The sequence below is a fragment of the Xiphophorus maculatus genome, chromosome 21 (genome assembly GCF_002775205.1).
Source record: "Xiphophorus maculatus strain JP 163 A chromosome 21, X_maculatus-5.0-male, whole genome shotgun sequence".
Lineage (NCBI taxonomy): Eukaryota > Metazoa > Chordata > Actinopteri > Cyprinodontiformes > Poeciliidae > Xiphophorus > Xiphophorus maculatus.
In genome coordinates, this window is record NC_036463.1 from 8,664,322 (window position 1) to 8,679,223 (window position 14,902).

Here is a 14,902-nt window from a genome sequence, read left to right on the forward strand (position 1 = left end):
ATCTACCCAGCGCCGGCATAATCATTTTTTACAGGAGACGGTTTGGCTGGGAGTTGCCATGAAACACGAGTTTACACTGGTAATAAATACATTACAGGTAAAAAGATTCTTAGTGTCCTAAAACAAAAGAGACAGAGATAGAGATAGATCTCTTTCATGTCACACCCTGCTTTGCTGTGCGTCTCCCGAGCCCCCACGGCTAGCCTGCGGTGTTCCACCTGGTCCCGCTTGCTGCTGTCCCATCATGGTCACCTTCCTCTGGATGCTCTGGTTGAGTGGAGGTGCTTGCCAGGTGCCTTGCTGCTGCGCTGGGCTGCTGGTTGCCTCGGGCCCCTTTCCACTCTGGATTGGAACAATGGGGAAAAACACTCACTATCCAAATTCTGCTCGTCTTTATTTGTGTGTTATTTTACACAGCAGCATTTGTCCTCCCATTATCCAAGAGCAGGATAATTCTGTGCTCTCTCAAAGAAGAGTAGCATGTAATAATTGTAATGGCAGCTTTATTAACCAATCAAAATGACTGTTGAAACGATTCATCTTATTATTGTGATGAATTGATTACTGAAATAATTGTCAAATTATTTAGTATTGTACTTAGGAAATACTCTTACAGCTTTGAGAAGATAGAAACAGAAATAGAGTTATATAAATACAGTATGTAGAAGATCAATAAAGACAATTTTAACATGTTTTTTTCTTTAGAAATGTTCCGTCAAAAATGTAAACAGTCGAAACGTGTTCTAGTACTCCTTCAGCAACTGTTAAATACATATTTTTTTTTCAATTAATGGCCGCTACATTGATTACTACAGTGATTAATGTACTTAGAAGTAGGTAGGGGTTCACCAATTGCAATTTTCTGTCCAATCACCAATCTCTAAAAAACCTGACCTGCTGATTCCAATTTTGGCTGAAACTAATGACTTTTTTTTACAAAATATAGCAAAAGGTTTCCAGGTTTGCAATAATAGGGAGACTATAATTTTAGTATTTTTTTTTTTATCAGGACTATGCAACCAACATCATGTTCCAAAATAAAAAAAGATTTATTTTGGTCTAATCTGACCAGACCATCTTCTCCAAACATTTGCCATGTCCCTAATATTCTAACATGCATATAAAAAATAAACATATAATTTTCTTTCCATTCCACTATTGCACTATTTGTGTTTGTCTGTCACATAAAATCCCGATTAAATACATTGAAAAACATTGAAAAGTTCAAGGGGTATTAACACTTCTGCAAGGAACTGTATATAATTGACTAAGGGTTGCGAAAGGAGCTCCACAAAAGAAACTAAATATCTGCAATCACTGGAACTGGATTTCTATCAGCCACTCTGCAGAGAATAAAGATCAACCCAACAAGGTGATGGTCTCATTATCAAATAAAGTCACAGCTCCGCTGTTGACATGCGGCGACGAATTGAAGGTCGTTCCTTCTCCGACTCTGCAGAAAGATGTGACAGATCAATACACGGGAAGAAAAGAGCCGCTATCTCTGACCTGTCCCCAGCGGAGAGTAAATGGATTAATCCCTTCTATAGAAATCACAGCTCCTGATTGCACCCATCAAATGCTAAGCTGTATTACACTGAAGCGACAGCAGCTCGATGTGTATCCCATCCCTCCCCCCGCTTCACACACAACCATTTTCCTGAGCTTTTGTGTTTTGCACTGCTTTTGTATTACCTCTGATGAAAATATAATTTGCCTCTTATCTCTGTGCCTAAGCTATACAAATCCAAAATCCTCAAAAGTGGCAACTTTCTTACACAGGTATTATGTTATCCCCCCTTACACCTTCAACCAAGAAAGATTAATTACAAGGGTCTTGGATTGGCATCTATTGTTGCCTCACACCTGAGAGATGGGTTGATATCAAAAGCAACTGAGGGATGACAGAGAGGAAGAGGGAAGGGGAATAAGAGGAGATAACATTGTCAAGCTCTCGTTGATGACAGCAGAACAATGCAGGAGGGAATCTTCTTCGCTCTGCAACTTATGAGGTTTTTCGTTTTCAACCACTTTTCCTCCACTTCAGATCCTCCTACACTTTTTTCCCCTATAAGGTTCAGGAAATCAGATGGCTCTGCATCTGATTTCCTGATTTAGTATGTCCATTAACACAGTGACACCCTGTGAACTTCATCTGCAGCCAGTCTGCAATTTTACCGCAGCTGCTTCATCCTAAGGAATGAGGGGCTGAAAACGGCTTATTTCAAATAGCATCACATCCCACTGACATGTCTCTTCAATGATGAGTATTAATGCTCAACATGCATCCCCTTTGTCATTGTTCAAAATAACAACAAAAAAAAAGATTAGTGTGCAATTAGAACAAAGCAGTAACTTAACATAAACCTTCAAGTTTTTTGTCATCTTACAACTACACATTTTAATGTATTTTATTGAGATTTTATGCCACAGCTCAATAGAAAATGTGAATAATTGTGAAGCAGGAAGAAAATTCTGTGTTTTAAAGATTTAACAAATAAAAATCAAAAAAGTGTGGCATGCACATACGTTTAACATGCTTTACTTTGACAGGCCTCAATAAGATTCCATCTTTAATTTCTCTCAGTATAAACCCTGCTGTTTTCTGAAGTCCTCAGATGCTTCTTAGAAAGCATTGATGAATGAACTGCAAAATGAAGACTACAGATCATAGCATACAAGTCAGGGATAAGGTTGTTGATAAATCTAAAGCAGCATTAAATCATAAATCAATAACCCAAACTTTGGACAGAGCTCAGTTCAACCCAATGTCCAAGAATGGAAAAGGTACGGCCAAAATGTCCACCAAACTATATGCAAAAACACATAATCAGGACAACTAATAATAGTGCACTACACTACATAGCCTTTATTTAAAAATGAAAACTGTGTTAGTTGGTTAGAACAACAAGCCATGGTTGAAAGTTGAAGAAATCCATAAGATTTCCTGTTAACAGTTTGCCACACAGTAAACTAAAATCATGGAAGAAGATTATTCTGTCTGATCAGACCAAAACTTAACCTTTTGTGCCACCAACAGTCTATGAATGGCTGAAAACTGCAACTGCACATCCTGAACTCATCATCTTTATGGTAAAGCAAGGTAGCAGCTGCATCATGCTATGGTGATCTTTTTTTCTGCGGATACAGAGAAAACTGATTAAAAGCTAGATGGAGATTAATCCTGGTGCGCATGTGAACACAAGAACGGTAAAGTCAAAGCACAGAGCTGGAATCTCCGGGAGAATTTTATAAGTGTGTTCACACCAGCTCTTTTTAGTCCGCTTTCATCAAACTCTGGTTCGATTGTCCAGAAAGTCCAATGTGAATGCGTAATTAAACCCAGGTTCGGTTCCATTGAAGTGAACTATGGTGCGTTTTGATTACAACCTAAAAAACACGAGTGTCTGGAGCTAGCGGGAGAAATGGGTCGTGGTCTTTTGCCAAAGACAAAAGAGAAATCCTACAACCACTAAAATATGACCCAACTCCATTTTTATTTACATTTTGTGAAGAAGGAAGTTGCCTTATATGTCTTCTTTGGAGGGCTTCATGTTGTGGATCTTTGTGCAGCACCACCACAGGTGAGGGGGTGAAAATTTTTTCAAAAGGTTTGGTTCTTTTGACAGTGAAATGTGAAAGCAAACTGCACCAACTGAAAATGTAACAAAAGTTGCTATTTTGGTCCCCAATCGAACAAAGTCTACCAGACTACAGTGTCAAAAAACAATGACGTTCTCTATGCAGTATGTTTGAGATATTTTGCAGATAAGAATGAGCTCGAATTTCAGTCTGCAGATGTGCAACACTGTAACGATATGCCTAATAAAATTTGCAGCTGTAATCGACCCAAAAGGGGGTCCTACAAAGTAATTACTCAGATGTGTTGAACACCACTTGACAACACACCCTGTGTCAGTTTGCAAATATTGACAATATTATTCAATCAAAAAAATATTTCAATGAAAAACTCTCAAGCATAGGATTGTACCATAATCAAAATGTTTAAAAAGTTCAAAGGATATCAATAGTTTTGAAATCCAGTGCATCAAGAGAGTATGAAATGGCATTCCTGAATATCTTGTTATTCTTATTTTGCCCATCCGTCTTGAAAAGAGGACTCAACCTTTAAAAGCAGAGCAGAGGAATCTCCAACTCTACAGATAAATGTCAAACTGATCTTTTTTTTATTAATGCCACCAGACGTTCTGAGTTCCAAGAACTAAAAAGTGTGTAAAGACATTGAGGCTTAAATACCAGCTCCTAATGCTTAATAGAAGATACTGTTAACAGATCCAATTTTACCAAAATGACACAGACATCACCATGTCATTCTCATAGGTTAGATATCAACTACATAACAAAATAGACAGTGAGAGGGAATCAATGGCATTTCCTTCCCCAGTTATGCAGTTTCCCTTGTGGGTAAAATCTACAGCAAAGGATCAAATAAATGTCAGACACAAAAGAAGGTGTCAAATAAAAATGAAATCCTGAGCTCACCGGTCCTGAAAGTTTGACGACTCTGACTTTCTGTGGCACCTGCTGGGCTTCCACACCTGAATTTTTCACTCGCTGCATCACAGTTCTTTTCGCCCCAGGTTTAGGTCCTAGAGTCTGAGCTGGGCCTTGCCTCACTGAAAGAGGGGCGTTCTTTTGAGGAACTTGAGCGCCCGGTTTGTTTGCACTCTGCAAAGAGCTGTTTCTTCTTTGTTGCAGCAGAAGTGGCTCCTGCTGCTGCTGTTGTTGCTGCTGCTGGTTCTGTTGGGGTTGCTTCCACTGCTGCTCAGGGCCTGAGCCGGGGGTCTGCTGCTCCTGTGGGCTCCCTTTTACCATCTGTAGGCGTGACTTGACGTTGGGGCGTGGGACAGGGATCAGGGCAGGAATGCTAGGAGGCATGGCACTGTCCTGATTAGGATTAGTTAATGTGTGATTTACTGACTGTTGTGGTCTCTGAGGAACTGGCCTCTGCTGCTGGTGAGCCTGTAGCTGTTGCAGGTTTTGTTCTTGCTGCTGCTGCTGCTGCTGTTGCTGCTGCTGTTGCTGCTGTGGTACAGGGTGTTGCTTTTGTTGATTTGGTAGTGAAGGTTGAGTCTGTGTAGGAGTAGAGTCCTGGTTTTGTGTGCTTGTCTGAGCGTTAAGTCTCTCCAGCAGCTCCTTCTTCCTGACACCAGCCTGCATCTGCCGCCGCAGTTCCTTCCTCTTCAGGATCTCCTCTCTCAGACGCTTCTGCTCCTCGATCTTCAGACGGTACTGCCGCGTCTCCTCATCTTCGTCAGGGTCCTGCAGCATAAAAAGCATGTTGCAAAAGGTGATTTAACAGTAAAAAGGGCTGCTCAAAGAATAAAAAATCATAATAATTGTAGTCAATATTAAAATCACAATTATATGCCATAGTTATTTAATGGGGTTGAAGCATCCTATATTTCTCGCACTTGAAAACAAAATTAAAGTTTTTTCCCAACATTATGTTAATTTGTATCTTTTAAGGCATGGCTAATTTATTTTACTCCAAAGAGATTTTACATCATTGGACAACATTGAAGCCCTGTCTATTTGCAGATTTGTCTGTGGAACACAATTCCAAATTACTCATGAAAAATCTGAAATATTCTAAAAGAAAAGTGCATTGGGAAACTGAAATATATAGAGACAATGCTACTTGACATGCTATTGGATGGAGTTTACAAAGCAGCCAATCCAGGAGTACCATTTATTAACACGCATTAACATGCAGTTTATGCATATTGAGTATATTTGGTGTTGAAATGTTAAAATAGAAGCTTTCATAGAGATGGTTTCAAATATTCAAACATTTTAACTACTTGTGGTCCCAAACCCCCACCAATATCAGACATCCACTGTACAAAACCTTTACCTCGACTTCTGCTACTTAGAAAAAAATAAATGCTCACTTCTGAATCAGCAGAATTTCCCTTTTTTAGGTCAAATGACCAAACTTGGACTAACTCTAGTAGTTTAAAATATGTAACATTTAGACAATGAAGAATGGATTACAGTGGACTGCTGGTATTCACTTGGATTACTAACAGTACAGGCCAGATTGAGCCATATTTCTAAATAAACCTAAAATTTAAGGTACTGAACGACTACTGCAGCAAGGCACAGTATTTCCTGAGTTAATATACAGCGTCCCATTTTAGATCAGCTTAACAGGGGAAACCATTTCTCAACTATCTGGACGGCAATTTTTTTGTTGTTTTTTTCTTGCAATTGGGTCTGATCCTAGATCACTGACCTGTGGTATTGAGCTGTACGGTATGTTTGGAGTTTCCTGTTGTTGAGTCACCACCCTGCCTGCTTCCCCAGCCTGTGGTTCAGTCTTCGCAGCTTGGCCTCTTCCTCTGCCACCGCCATACGTCGGCTGAGTGTTCTGCCCCGGACGCGTTCCCGGCGTTGTCCTGGCAACAGGATGGATGCTGGCAGCGGGGGAGGAACTGTTCATGTTTGTGTTAGCAGGTGCTACAGGGAGCTCCCGTAGGTTACTGTTGCGGTGCTGCATTTGCTTGGAGATGGGCGTGTTCTGAAGACACAAAGAGATTTAATTCAGGTCTTTAATTACTTTTTATCTACTTGCATAATTTTGGTCTCAAATGAAATTGACAGGTTCCAACTGAAAAAAATAAATACAATGAAAAAATACTAAAGAATAATTTTGCGACACTATGGCAAAACAGAACACTCTGATTTCACTTTGACCAATAATGACCTTCTCTGTTGATCTCTTACCATTCTCTGCCTGTTTGGCATGTTCCTCTGTGGGGGGTTCTGAGAACGGGGATTCATGTGCCTGGGGCCACCATGCCCCTGCTGCTGATGGAAAGGATTTTGACCATGATGTGTCATGGAGCGAGGCTCATTGAGATTTATCTGTTGGTGCTGTTGATGGGGCATCTCTTGCCTATGGTGGTGGTGCTGCTGCTGCTGCTGATGTATGGGATGGGGAGATAAAGGATCATGATGTGGCAGCTGGGAGACAGGAGGGGAAGGCATCAAGCCCTGAAACGGTAGCAGAATTCACATTCAAACAAATATTTTAAATCATCTTGAATTACTTTTCTATAAAATGTTTACTCTGTAATAGACTGCAAACTTGTGAAATTGTGTTCAACTGATATCATGTCTTTCGCATGGAATACCCCAAGGTTCTATTATGGAGTCTTTTACATTTTTCTGTACATCCTCTGCCTCCCAGGAAACGTGATCAGGGAGCAAAACATGTTTTTGGCCTTTTGATGCCCATGGCACCTACTTGTACCTCTCTCTGAAGTCTTCAGATTCCCTATAACTGCTCCTCTTCTATCTAAGTAAAATAACCTAATGGGTGAAAAATTCTGTTTGCAAAGTTGGCAAAACTGAAATTTAGTATTTTTGGTCCACCAACTCAGATACCAACTTTGAGGCTCTTAATTCTCTATTCAGGTTTTATGCTGAGGTCTAACTTATTTGTGTGTGTATACGAGAAAAAAATTATAAGATTATCCATATTCATTTTAAAGGACACACTGAAAAATGATTGGAGTACTTAGTTTTGATTGATTTTTCAACTATTGACTAGCTGATTACAAACAGAGCAGATCAAAATTAATGCTATCATCACCAAAGGGACTATTTGATTTGAACCCAGAAAAGCCCAAATATGATTGACATAAATACACAAACAACAAAATGCATGATAAAAATAGAATACAAACATAGACTATGACCCTCTCTATTTTGGCCAGTCAGTTAAAATTATGAATAAGGTTATCCCTAAAAGGGACAAAAGAACATTTTGCAAGTCTAGTCCTGTAGAGATGGGGAAGCTCTACGAGACTTAGCCCTATAGTTTTGCTGCACATATTTACTACGCTGTTTAGTTTGGGCTTCTGCTTTAGAGTGAGAGACTCAAATCACTAAATAAAAGTAAAAGCTTAAGCTGACTGAATCAAAAAGGAGTTTATCATTTTCAGAAATACTCTCAATATCCAATAAAACTATAAAGCCCTTAGTATAGACTGTTTCTGTTTAGCAGCTGTAAATCATATTACAAAGTTATCTGTAATCTGTAATCTTAACAGCTTTCAAGGATAATAACTGGAGGGCAAAGTGGAGACATTTTTCTGCACTTTTCTTTGGTTTTTGAGAAATTCATCTTCAGAAATGACACCAATAAAATCCTACAGAGTCATGATCAAAATCCTTGTCAGTAAGCTAAGACATCTTTGTAGAGTCATATGGAAACTTTTTGCCTTTAATTAATAACTGGAACATTGATCAATACATTTCATATATCTTTGCTTGATGATTTTGATTATGGCCATTGGCAATATTTAATATTTATTGCTTGTTTCATAACTGGCTACTCTGTCATGCTTTTATTGTGTAAAGCACTTTGAACTGGATTGTTACTGAAATGTGCTAGACAAATAAACTTGACTTAAAGCTTAAATTTGAGGATATATATGAAGGTCCTCTCAGCAAGACCACACATATATTACTGACCTATTTATTTGTATCCACCATCAAAAACAGACAAACTTGGAAGACGAGGCTAAAATCTTACCTTTCTATATTTCATAGCCTACGTATTATCCCACTTGTCATTTCATTCTGCAAGTGTCTATTTTATATGCTACTTATTGGTGATTGATGTAAACTTAACTTTAATTGTTGCGTATCTTATTTGTTGTTGGATTTCAAATATGATACGATAAGGATTCCCTCACTAGGGGGAGCTCTAGTCTATTTCTCTTGACAAAATGCATTGGCTCTTGCTAAGTGAGACTGTTTGATAATAACTTCAAGTTTATGGGAACATAAAAACTACTCAGAACACTTAACAGAAATTTCAAGCAGAATGAGAGCATAAACAAGATAAAGAAATGTCTACCACTTACTCTTCGTTGTACCTGCATCCCAAACTGAACTGGTGGAGGGGGGAACATGTTGCCCTGCTGGCCGAATGGCTGCCGAGGGCTCATGAAAGGCCGGGGCTGGTTTGGGGGACCACCTTGTTGATTCAGGTTCGCCATCCCCTGGTGGCCTTGGTGGGGAGGGAGATTGGGTCTCGGGGGTTCTCTCTGGAACAGTCCTAACGGGCCCTGGCCTGGCTGGTTGAAGGGCGCTCCGGGAGGGCCGAAGCCCATGTGGGCCTGGCCGGGCAGCTGCTGCTGATGGTGGTGGAGGTTGTTGCCGCTGTTCATCAAAGAGCCAGGCCCTGGGTGATCAAACATGCGCTGACCTGGAAACCGTGATGAATCTCCACACTCTGTGGACACACAGGGTAGACAAAACAACAACAGCTCAGTTTAGTTTGTTTTCTCTCAAAGAAGAAATTTCAGATTTCTTTGCAGCATGAAAAACAACATCAGACAACTCTATCAGGGTGAAGGGGGAAACAAGAATATAGGTTATCAATTTTACATTAACGATGGGTATGAAAAATCATAAATATGTATGTTTAAAGCCATTTCCAAGGTTCATTCACATGTATATACATACATGCATTTAACATGAGATCTGCTAATACAGCAGCACCAGAGAGCTGGCAGCATACCCTCTAGGTATAGTGCTAGAGGTGATGAAGAGAGCTCAATATGCTCTGAAAGCTTCCTAACACTCATCAAGGCTAGACGTTGAGACTAACCTCCTATAAAGAGAGGCTCCCTGTCCTGAAGGCCCTGAGGTGGCTGGTTCCTTAAGGGCTCCATGTGATGAGGCAGTCGCTGGGGTGGACCAAAATTACCCGGCATGTGCTGCTGGAAGTCTCCCAGGCCCTAGGAAGAAAACCCCACACAACTCATGAATCATTTCACCAATCTGGAAACTCAATAATCAAAAAACCACTCTAACTAATAAAGGGAATTTGTGGAGAATTAGACTGGGCAGGGAGAGTGAGAGTAATTGAAGTGCTGGGGTCTTTAAACAGATGTAAACATCAATATGCATACCAATACCAAAAGAACCCTTCAGCATGAATTCCTGAGCAAACCTGCATTAATATTTCTAGGGGCTTTATTGATATAAATGAAGAGCCAGTGTCTAATAAGGAAAGGGTGTTTCGGGGGGAATAGGTGGCCTCATCTTTGTTTCAACCACTTCGTCTGGTCGACAGCTTTCTACTCTAAACCCAATCAATTTAACCAAGAAAACCAGATAACAACTATTTAATCCCTCCTTGGAATTTGAATCCCCCCTCATAACTGTCTCCTTTATTCTTTAAACATCCATCTCTGTTGAAAAATTAACCTCCTATTCAACACGTGACACTTCCACAAATGGGCTGCTTGCCTCCTCTGAGCCTATTGTAAATTACTTAAGATGCTATCAAGGCCTAATCCATCTTTATTCCACTGCTCTATGGAGGTATTTAGAGAGAAGAGGTGTTAAAAAGCAAGGCCAGAGTCCCCAAAACTTGCTTAACATAAAGTTAATCAAAGGGGCTTATGAAGACAGGGGATCACAATGGGGGCACAATCATACTATTCTAAAAGGTCAGACAGACAGGTCTGCACAATGAGGACTCCGGTGTCCATATAATACCTCTCAAATACCACAGCTCATCCTCTCACTTCTAATCCTTGATAAAACAGTGTCTGGAAAGCTCAATATTTGAGTGAAGCTGGTGAAGCTCCAAGCTAACAAGGTGTAATATAGGCAAATATATTAGAGGAGGCCAAATATTAAAGCACCCAATTCATAATGAACATCTGATTTTAACAAGATGGTTTTTTAAGAGAATTTATATGGATTTCTTAGAGTGAACAATAAAGTTAATTGATTTTTGAAATATTTGAATTCCATGGCAATACATATGCATACGTTTTCCCCTTTCTACTTCAATTTTGTACCTGTAAACTACCAGTAGTTCGAAAAAACATTTTTTTTCATAGCCACTGACTAACTTTTGATTATTGGTTTGTTTCTTGTTATAGCCAAGAATTTCAATGAATTATGGCTATAAAATGTTAATGCAAAAATGCTCAAATGTCATATGTAATTTAATTGTATGTTATCATCTGAAAGCTTTGTCTTGCATTTAATTTCCATTCATTTTAATTCCGATCCATTTTTGGGCCAATCGTCTGTTAAAAAAAGGAATGATGCAATTCATTGGAGTCATATAATCAAATATTTGCAGCAGAATGTAGCAAATCACTTTAAATTGGTACAACAAGTACTGCAATGAACTAACAATTTAGATGAAATAAAAATTGGGGAAAACAAGACAACAGATGGACAGGATGGATGGATCTTCATTTTTTTGTTTTCCCAAACAGAGAAACTGCATATTTACAGTAAATCTGTAAGAACTGTGAACTAATCCCATCCATATATTGAGGTCTGTGCTCATCTCAAGCTTGGGCGATGTCAAAAAGGCTTTGAAATTGACACTTTTTGTGCTCACACAGACAGAATAAAGGTTTCATAAATGTCACACTACAGTTAATCTCTAAGTGAGTCCTAGTCCAGGCAGATTTAGATTTAAAATAATTTTCTTTCAACCAGAAAGGTTGTTGATATGAAAACAACAAAAGAGTGTCAATTAAGAAGAAGAAAAAATGCATTCATTTGCATTTTGGTATGCTGAAAATGTGATATAATTTTTTCAGTAAGCAAAGAAAGAGCCTTTCAGCAATACAGCAATCAAACTATCATTATACTGTAAGTGCTGAGCAGCTTTTTGCACCTTTGGTGATAAACTCCAAAACTCCAAAGGCTTTCAGACTTAGGCACATCTTAAAATTGGGATGGGGGGATGAGACATGTGACTCATGTCACATGCCACCTATAAATGGCAATTATAGGGGGTATGATAGCATTTTTGAAAGCAGGGTTGATTAAGATGGGAGAAATTAAAAGTACAACTGATACCAGTTTGATCCCAATGACTACCTACTATGTGTAGGACACTGATTCCAAAACTCCACAGAACCTCGCAATAGAAAAAAGTTTCAACTGTCCTTTTGAAATTTCACAAATAGTCTCAACCTAACATTCTACAGTTCACAGTTCTACCATTATTATTAGAAGCAGTGTTGCACAGAAGTCCTGTTAACTTTTGTAGATGCAGACTGTATTTCAAACAGTAACTAATAAACAGCATGGTAGCAAGAAGATGAACTGGCTAGCTTTGTTTTCTGGCTCGGCACAGACGCTGTTGTGACATTAATTCTTTTTCACACACCTCATTAGCAACTCCTTAACAGCCATCAGCATCAGTAGATATCACCAAGAGACGACTGTCCATAGATGGAAGTAAGCCAAGCTTCCCTATCCAGCAGATTACAGCAAATAACTATCAAATAAATAGCATCTAATTTTTATTTTTTTTACAAAATGTTCTTTCAAGCATTTATTTTTTTTCCTCCATATGTTGATTTTTAAAATAAATTAATCATTTTATTGAATAATTTAAAAAAATCATCATAAGTTGGAGTTTAGAGGCTAAAAGATGTGTAGAAACAAATATTCCTAAGAAGGGCTTTAATTGGAGTTAAGATTAATATTTCAAAACCTGTCTCCACCTCCAAAAATTTAATGCATTAATACTGGAGGCTATGACCCCCCATTAGTCCAGCCTTTAAACAATTAAATTTGATGGGATGATAATGTATGATAATCACGCGTAATCACATGTCTACTGATAAATGGAGAGTTGCCTGCTGGTGTGTCACCTGCATTTCAAATCATGTCCTTGGCAATGGTAGCCTAAATGTGATTGACAGCTAGGGAATCCAATATCGTGCTGTTTATCTCTCAACTTGTCTGAATTCTCTTCCCAATACATCTTCTGCTTTCTGATAAGAGCCCAAACTGTTTTTTTAGCAAGTCTGCTGTCAACATCCAACATGATGTTAGACATATGGGAACAGGAGCAGCATCATTCTGACACAGAAGGTTGAGAAAGAGGTAAATAAAAATACAGCTTTTCATTAAGAGCGTCTCCAGAGAAACAGCCAGGCTCATTTGTACATCCAACATGAAGGCAATTGGATATAGTCATTTTCTGATTGCTAATTTGCATAAATCCATATAAAATGCAATTTCCAGAAATATGTCAGTCAGCAGCAGCACCACCTGATGCCTGGGCATCATTATCTAAAAGGATAGTGCAACTTAGGGCACTTCGGCTCACTTTATGGAAAGCAGGCTTCCTCAATGCAATTATGACTTGAAAGATATTTCTGTCGCCTTTTGGGAGGGCTTCTTTGTGACTCAAATGGGAGACCCTTTCTTCCAGAAAAATCACTAATCTCAGATACATTTGTATGTCAAATGTAAGAATATAAGATGGAGGGTGGGGGGAAGCCTCAGTCCACCACCATGTTTCACTAGCTCAGATATCATTGAGAGAACGTTTCTGCGTCTTTAGGACACAAACTTGCAGAGACTGAATTTTTACCAGGAGTATATCCCATATTCACAATACCCTTATGTGCCAAGCTGGCTTGTCTGAGCTCCACACCATCCATGAAGAGCTGTTAAGTAATTCCCGTCACAGCAGAGCCCTGCCTCCAAAAGTCTTCAGCCTGGAGCTCCTATCATGCGTTTCCAGTCGTACACCCAGGCTCGTATCGCTGTTTACGGATTTGCTTTAACAGTATTTGGTAAGTGCAGACGGTCTAATTGAAGTAATGATATTTCCTCTAACATAAAGGGACATCGACCGTGTGTGGCAAGTGAAAGAAAGTGAAGCAAATGGAAGGTGGAGGAGCAGCTGCTACTCACAGGAAACCTCTGAGGACCCACAGCAGGTCTGGACTGGCTCTGAGCAGGAGGCATCAAGGGCACTGCAATGAGAAGAGAGGGGCAGAAACAGGGAGCAAAAGGTGGGGGAGGGGTGGAAAACAAGGAAAATGAGAGGCAGTAGGCAGAGAGGGGATGATTGCAGAGAGGAGGAGATATCTCTATACTAAGGACTCTTAGGCATAAATGTTACATTTGCATATTTTTACGTTGATAGGTATGGAGCAGGGAGCTCAAGGCAATATTAATATAAGAACAATTTACAAAAAAGTAGAGAAGGCATTTGCAGTTTCATAACATTTGGCATCAAATAATTCAATACATTCAATTTTGATGCAACTACATTTCTAATAACAAAAAAGGATTCAGAGACAGTATATTAACAACTCATTCAGAGCTTTTCCACTTAATTGTGTAAATAAATACTACATATGCAAAAATGAATGAAACAATGGACAGTAACATTGATCATATGTCATCCAGTCATTAAGGGTTCTTTCAATATTTCATTTAAATCTTCTGTATTCTTAAGACTCAGTTTTCAAGATTTTTTTAAATAGTTTTTGGATTTTTAATTTGAAAAAATTCAACATCTGGAAATTAACATCCTAAATCTTGACTGATTTATCACACACTAAACACTTTGAACCCCAGTTTGTGATCTCTGATACATTTTTTATACTTGCAAAACTTAAAAGAAATGAATGAGTTAGGAACCACCATCCTAGAGCAAAACCCCATGGTGTAGCGATGGACTTGATACTCAGTATACTTTCATCCGAACCGCTCCACAGTAGCTCTCGCTCAATGCTCAGGGTCTTTGTCCTGCTAGGAGTTGATTACACTCCAGTCTCAAGTCTTTTGGAACCTCTAACAGGCTTTCTTCCAGGATTGTTCCACATTTTGCTTCAGCCATCTTCCCACTGACTCTGACCAGCTTCCCTATTCCTCATGACGACAGGCGTCCCCACAGCATTATTCTGCTATTACCATGTTTCAAGATAGAGATACTGCATTAGGGATTACATGAAATATTGATTTTCTGCCACACAAAGTGTGGCCAATAGTGGCCCAATAGTTTAATTTCTGTCTCATCTCACTAAAATGCATTTTGTTTACAGTTTTTCCCCAGATAGCTTGTGACAAAATG

General features: G+C 39.2%; 1 protein-coding gene across 1 annotated transcript in view; it reads right to left on the bottom strand.

Moving 5' to 3' along the window:
* Positions 1-14,902, bottom strand: part of rbm33 (RNA binding motif protein 33) — a 35,263-nt gene that overhangs the window by 7,630 nt on the left and 12,731 nt on the right. Inside the window, exons 10-16 of the mRNA XM_023325823.1 lie at positions 13,735-13,796; positions 9,650-9,779; positions 8,901-9,271; positions 6,751-7,020; positions 6,260-6,544; positions 4,504-5,283; positions 166-342 (exon numbers count right to left, since the gene is read on the bottom strand). Coding sequence (XP_023181591.1) covers positions 166-342; positions 4,504-5,283; positions 6,260-6,544; positions 6,751-7,020; positions 8,901-9,271; positions 9,650-9,779; positions 13,735-13,796 — 2,075 coding nt within the window. The remainder of the gene's footprint in view (positions 1-165; positions 343-4,503; positions 5,284-6,259; positions 6,545-6,750; positions 7,021-8,900; positions 9,272-9,649; positions 9,780-13,734; positions 13,797-14,902) is intronic.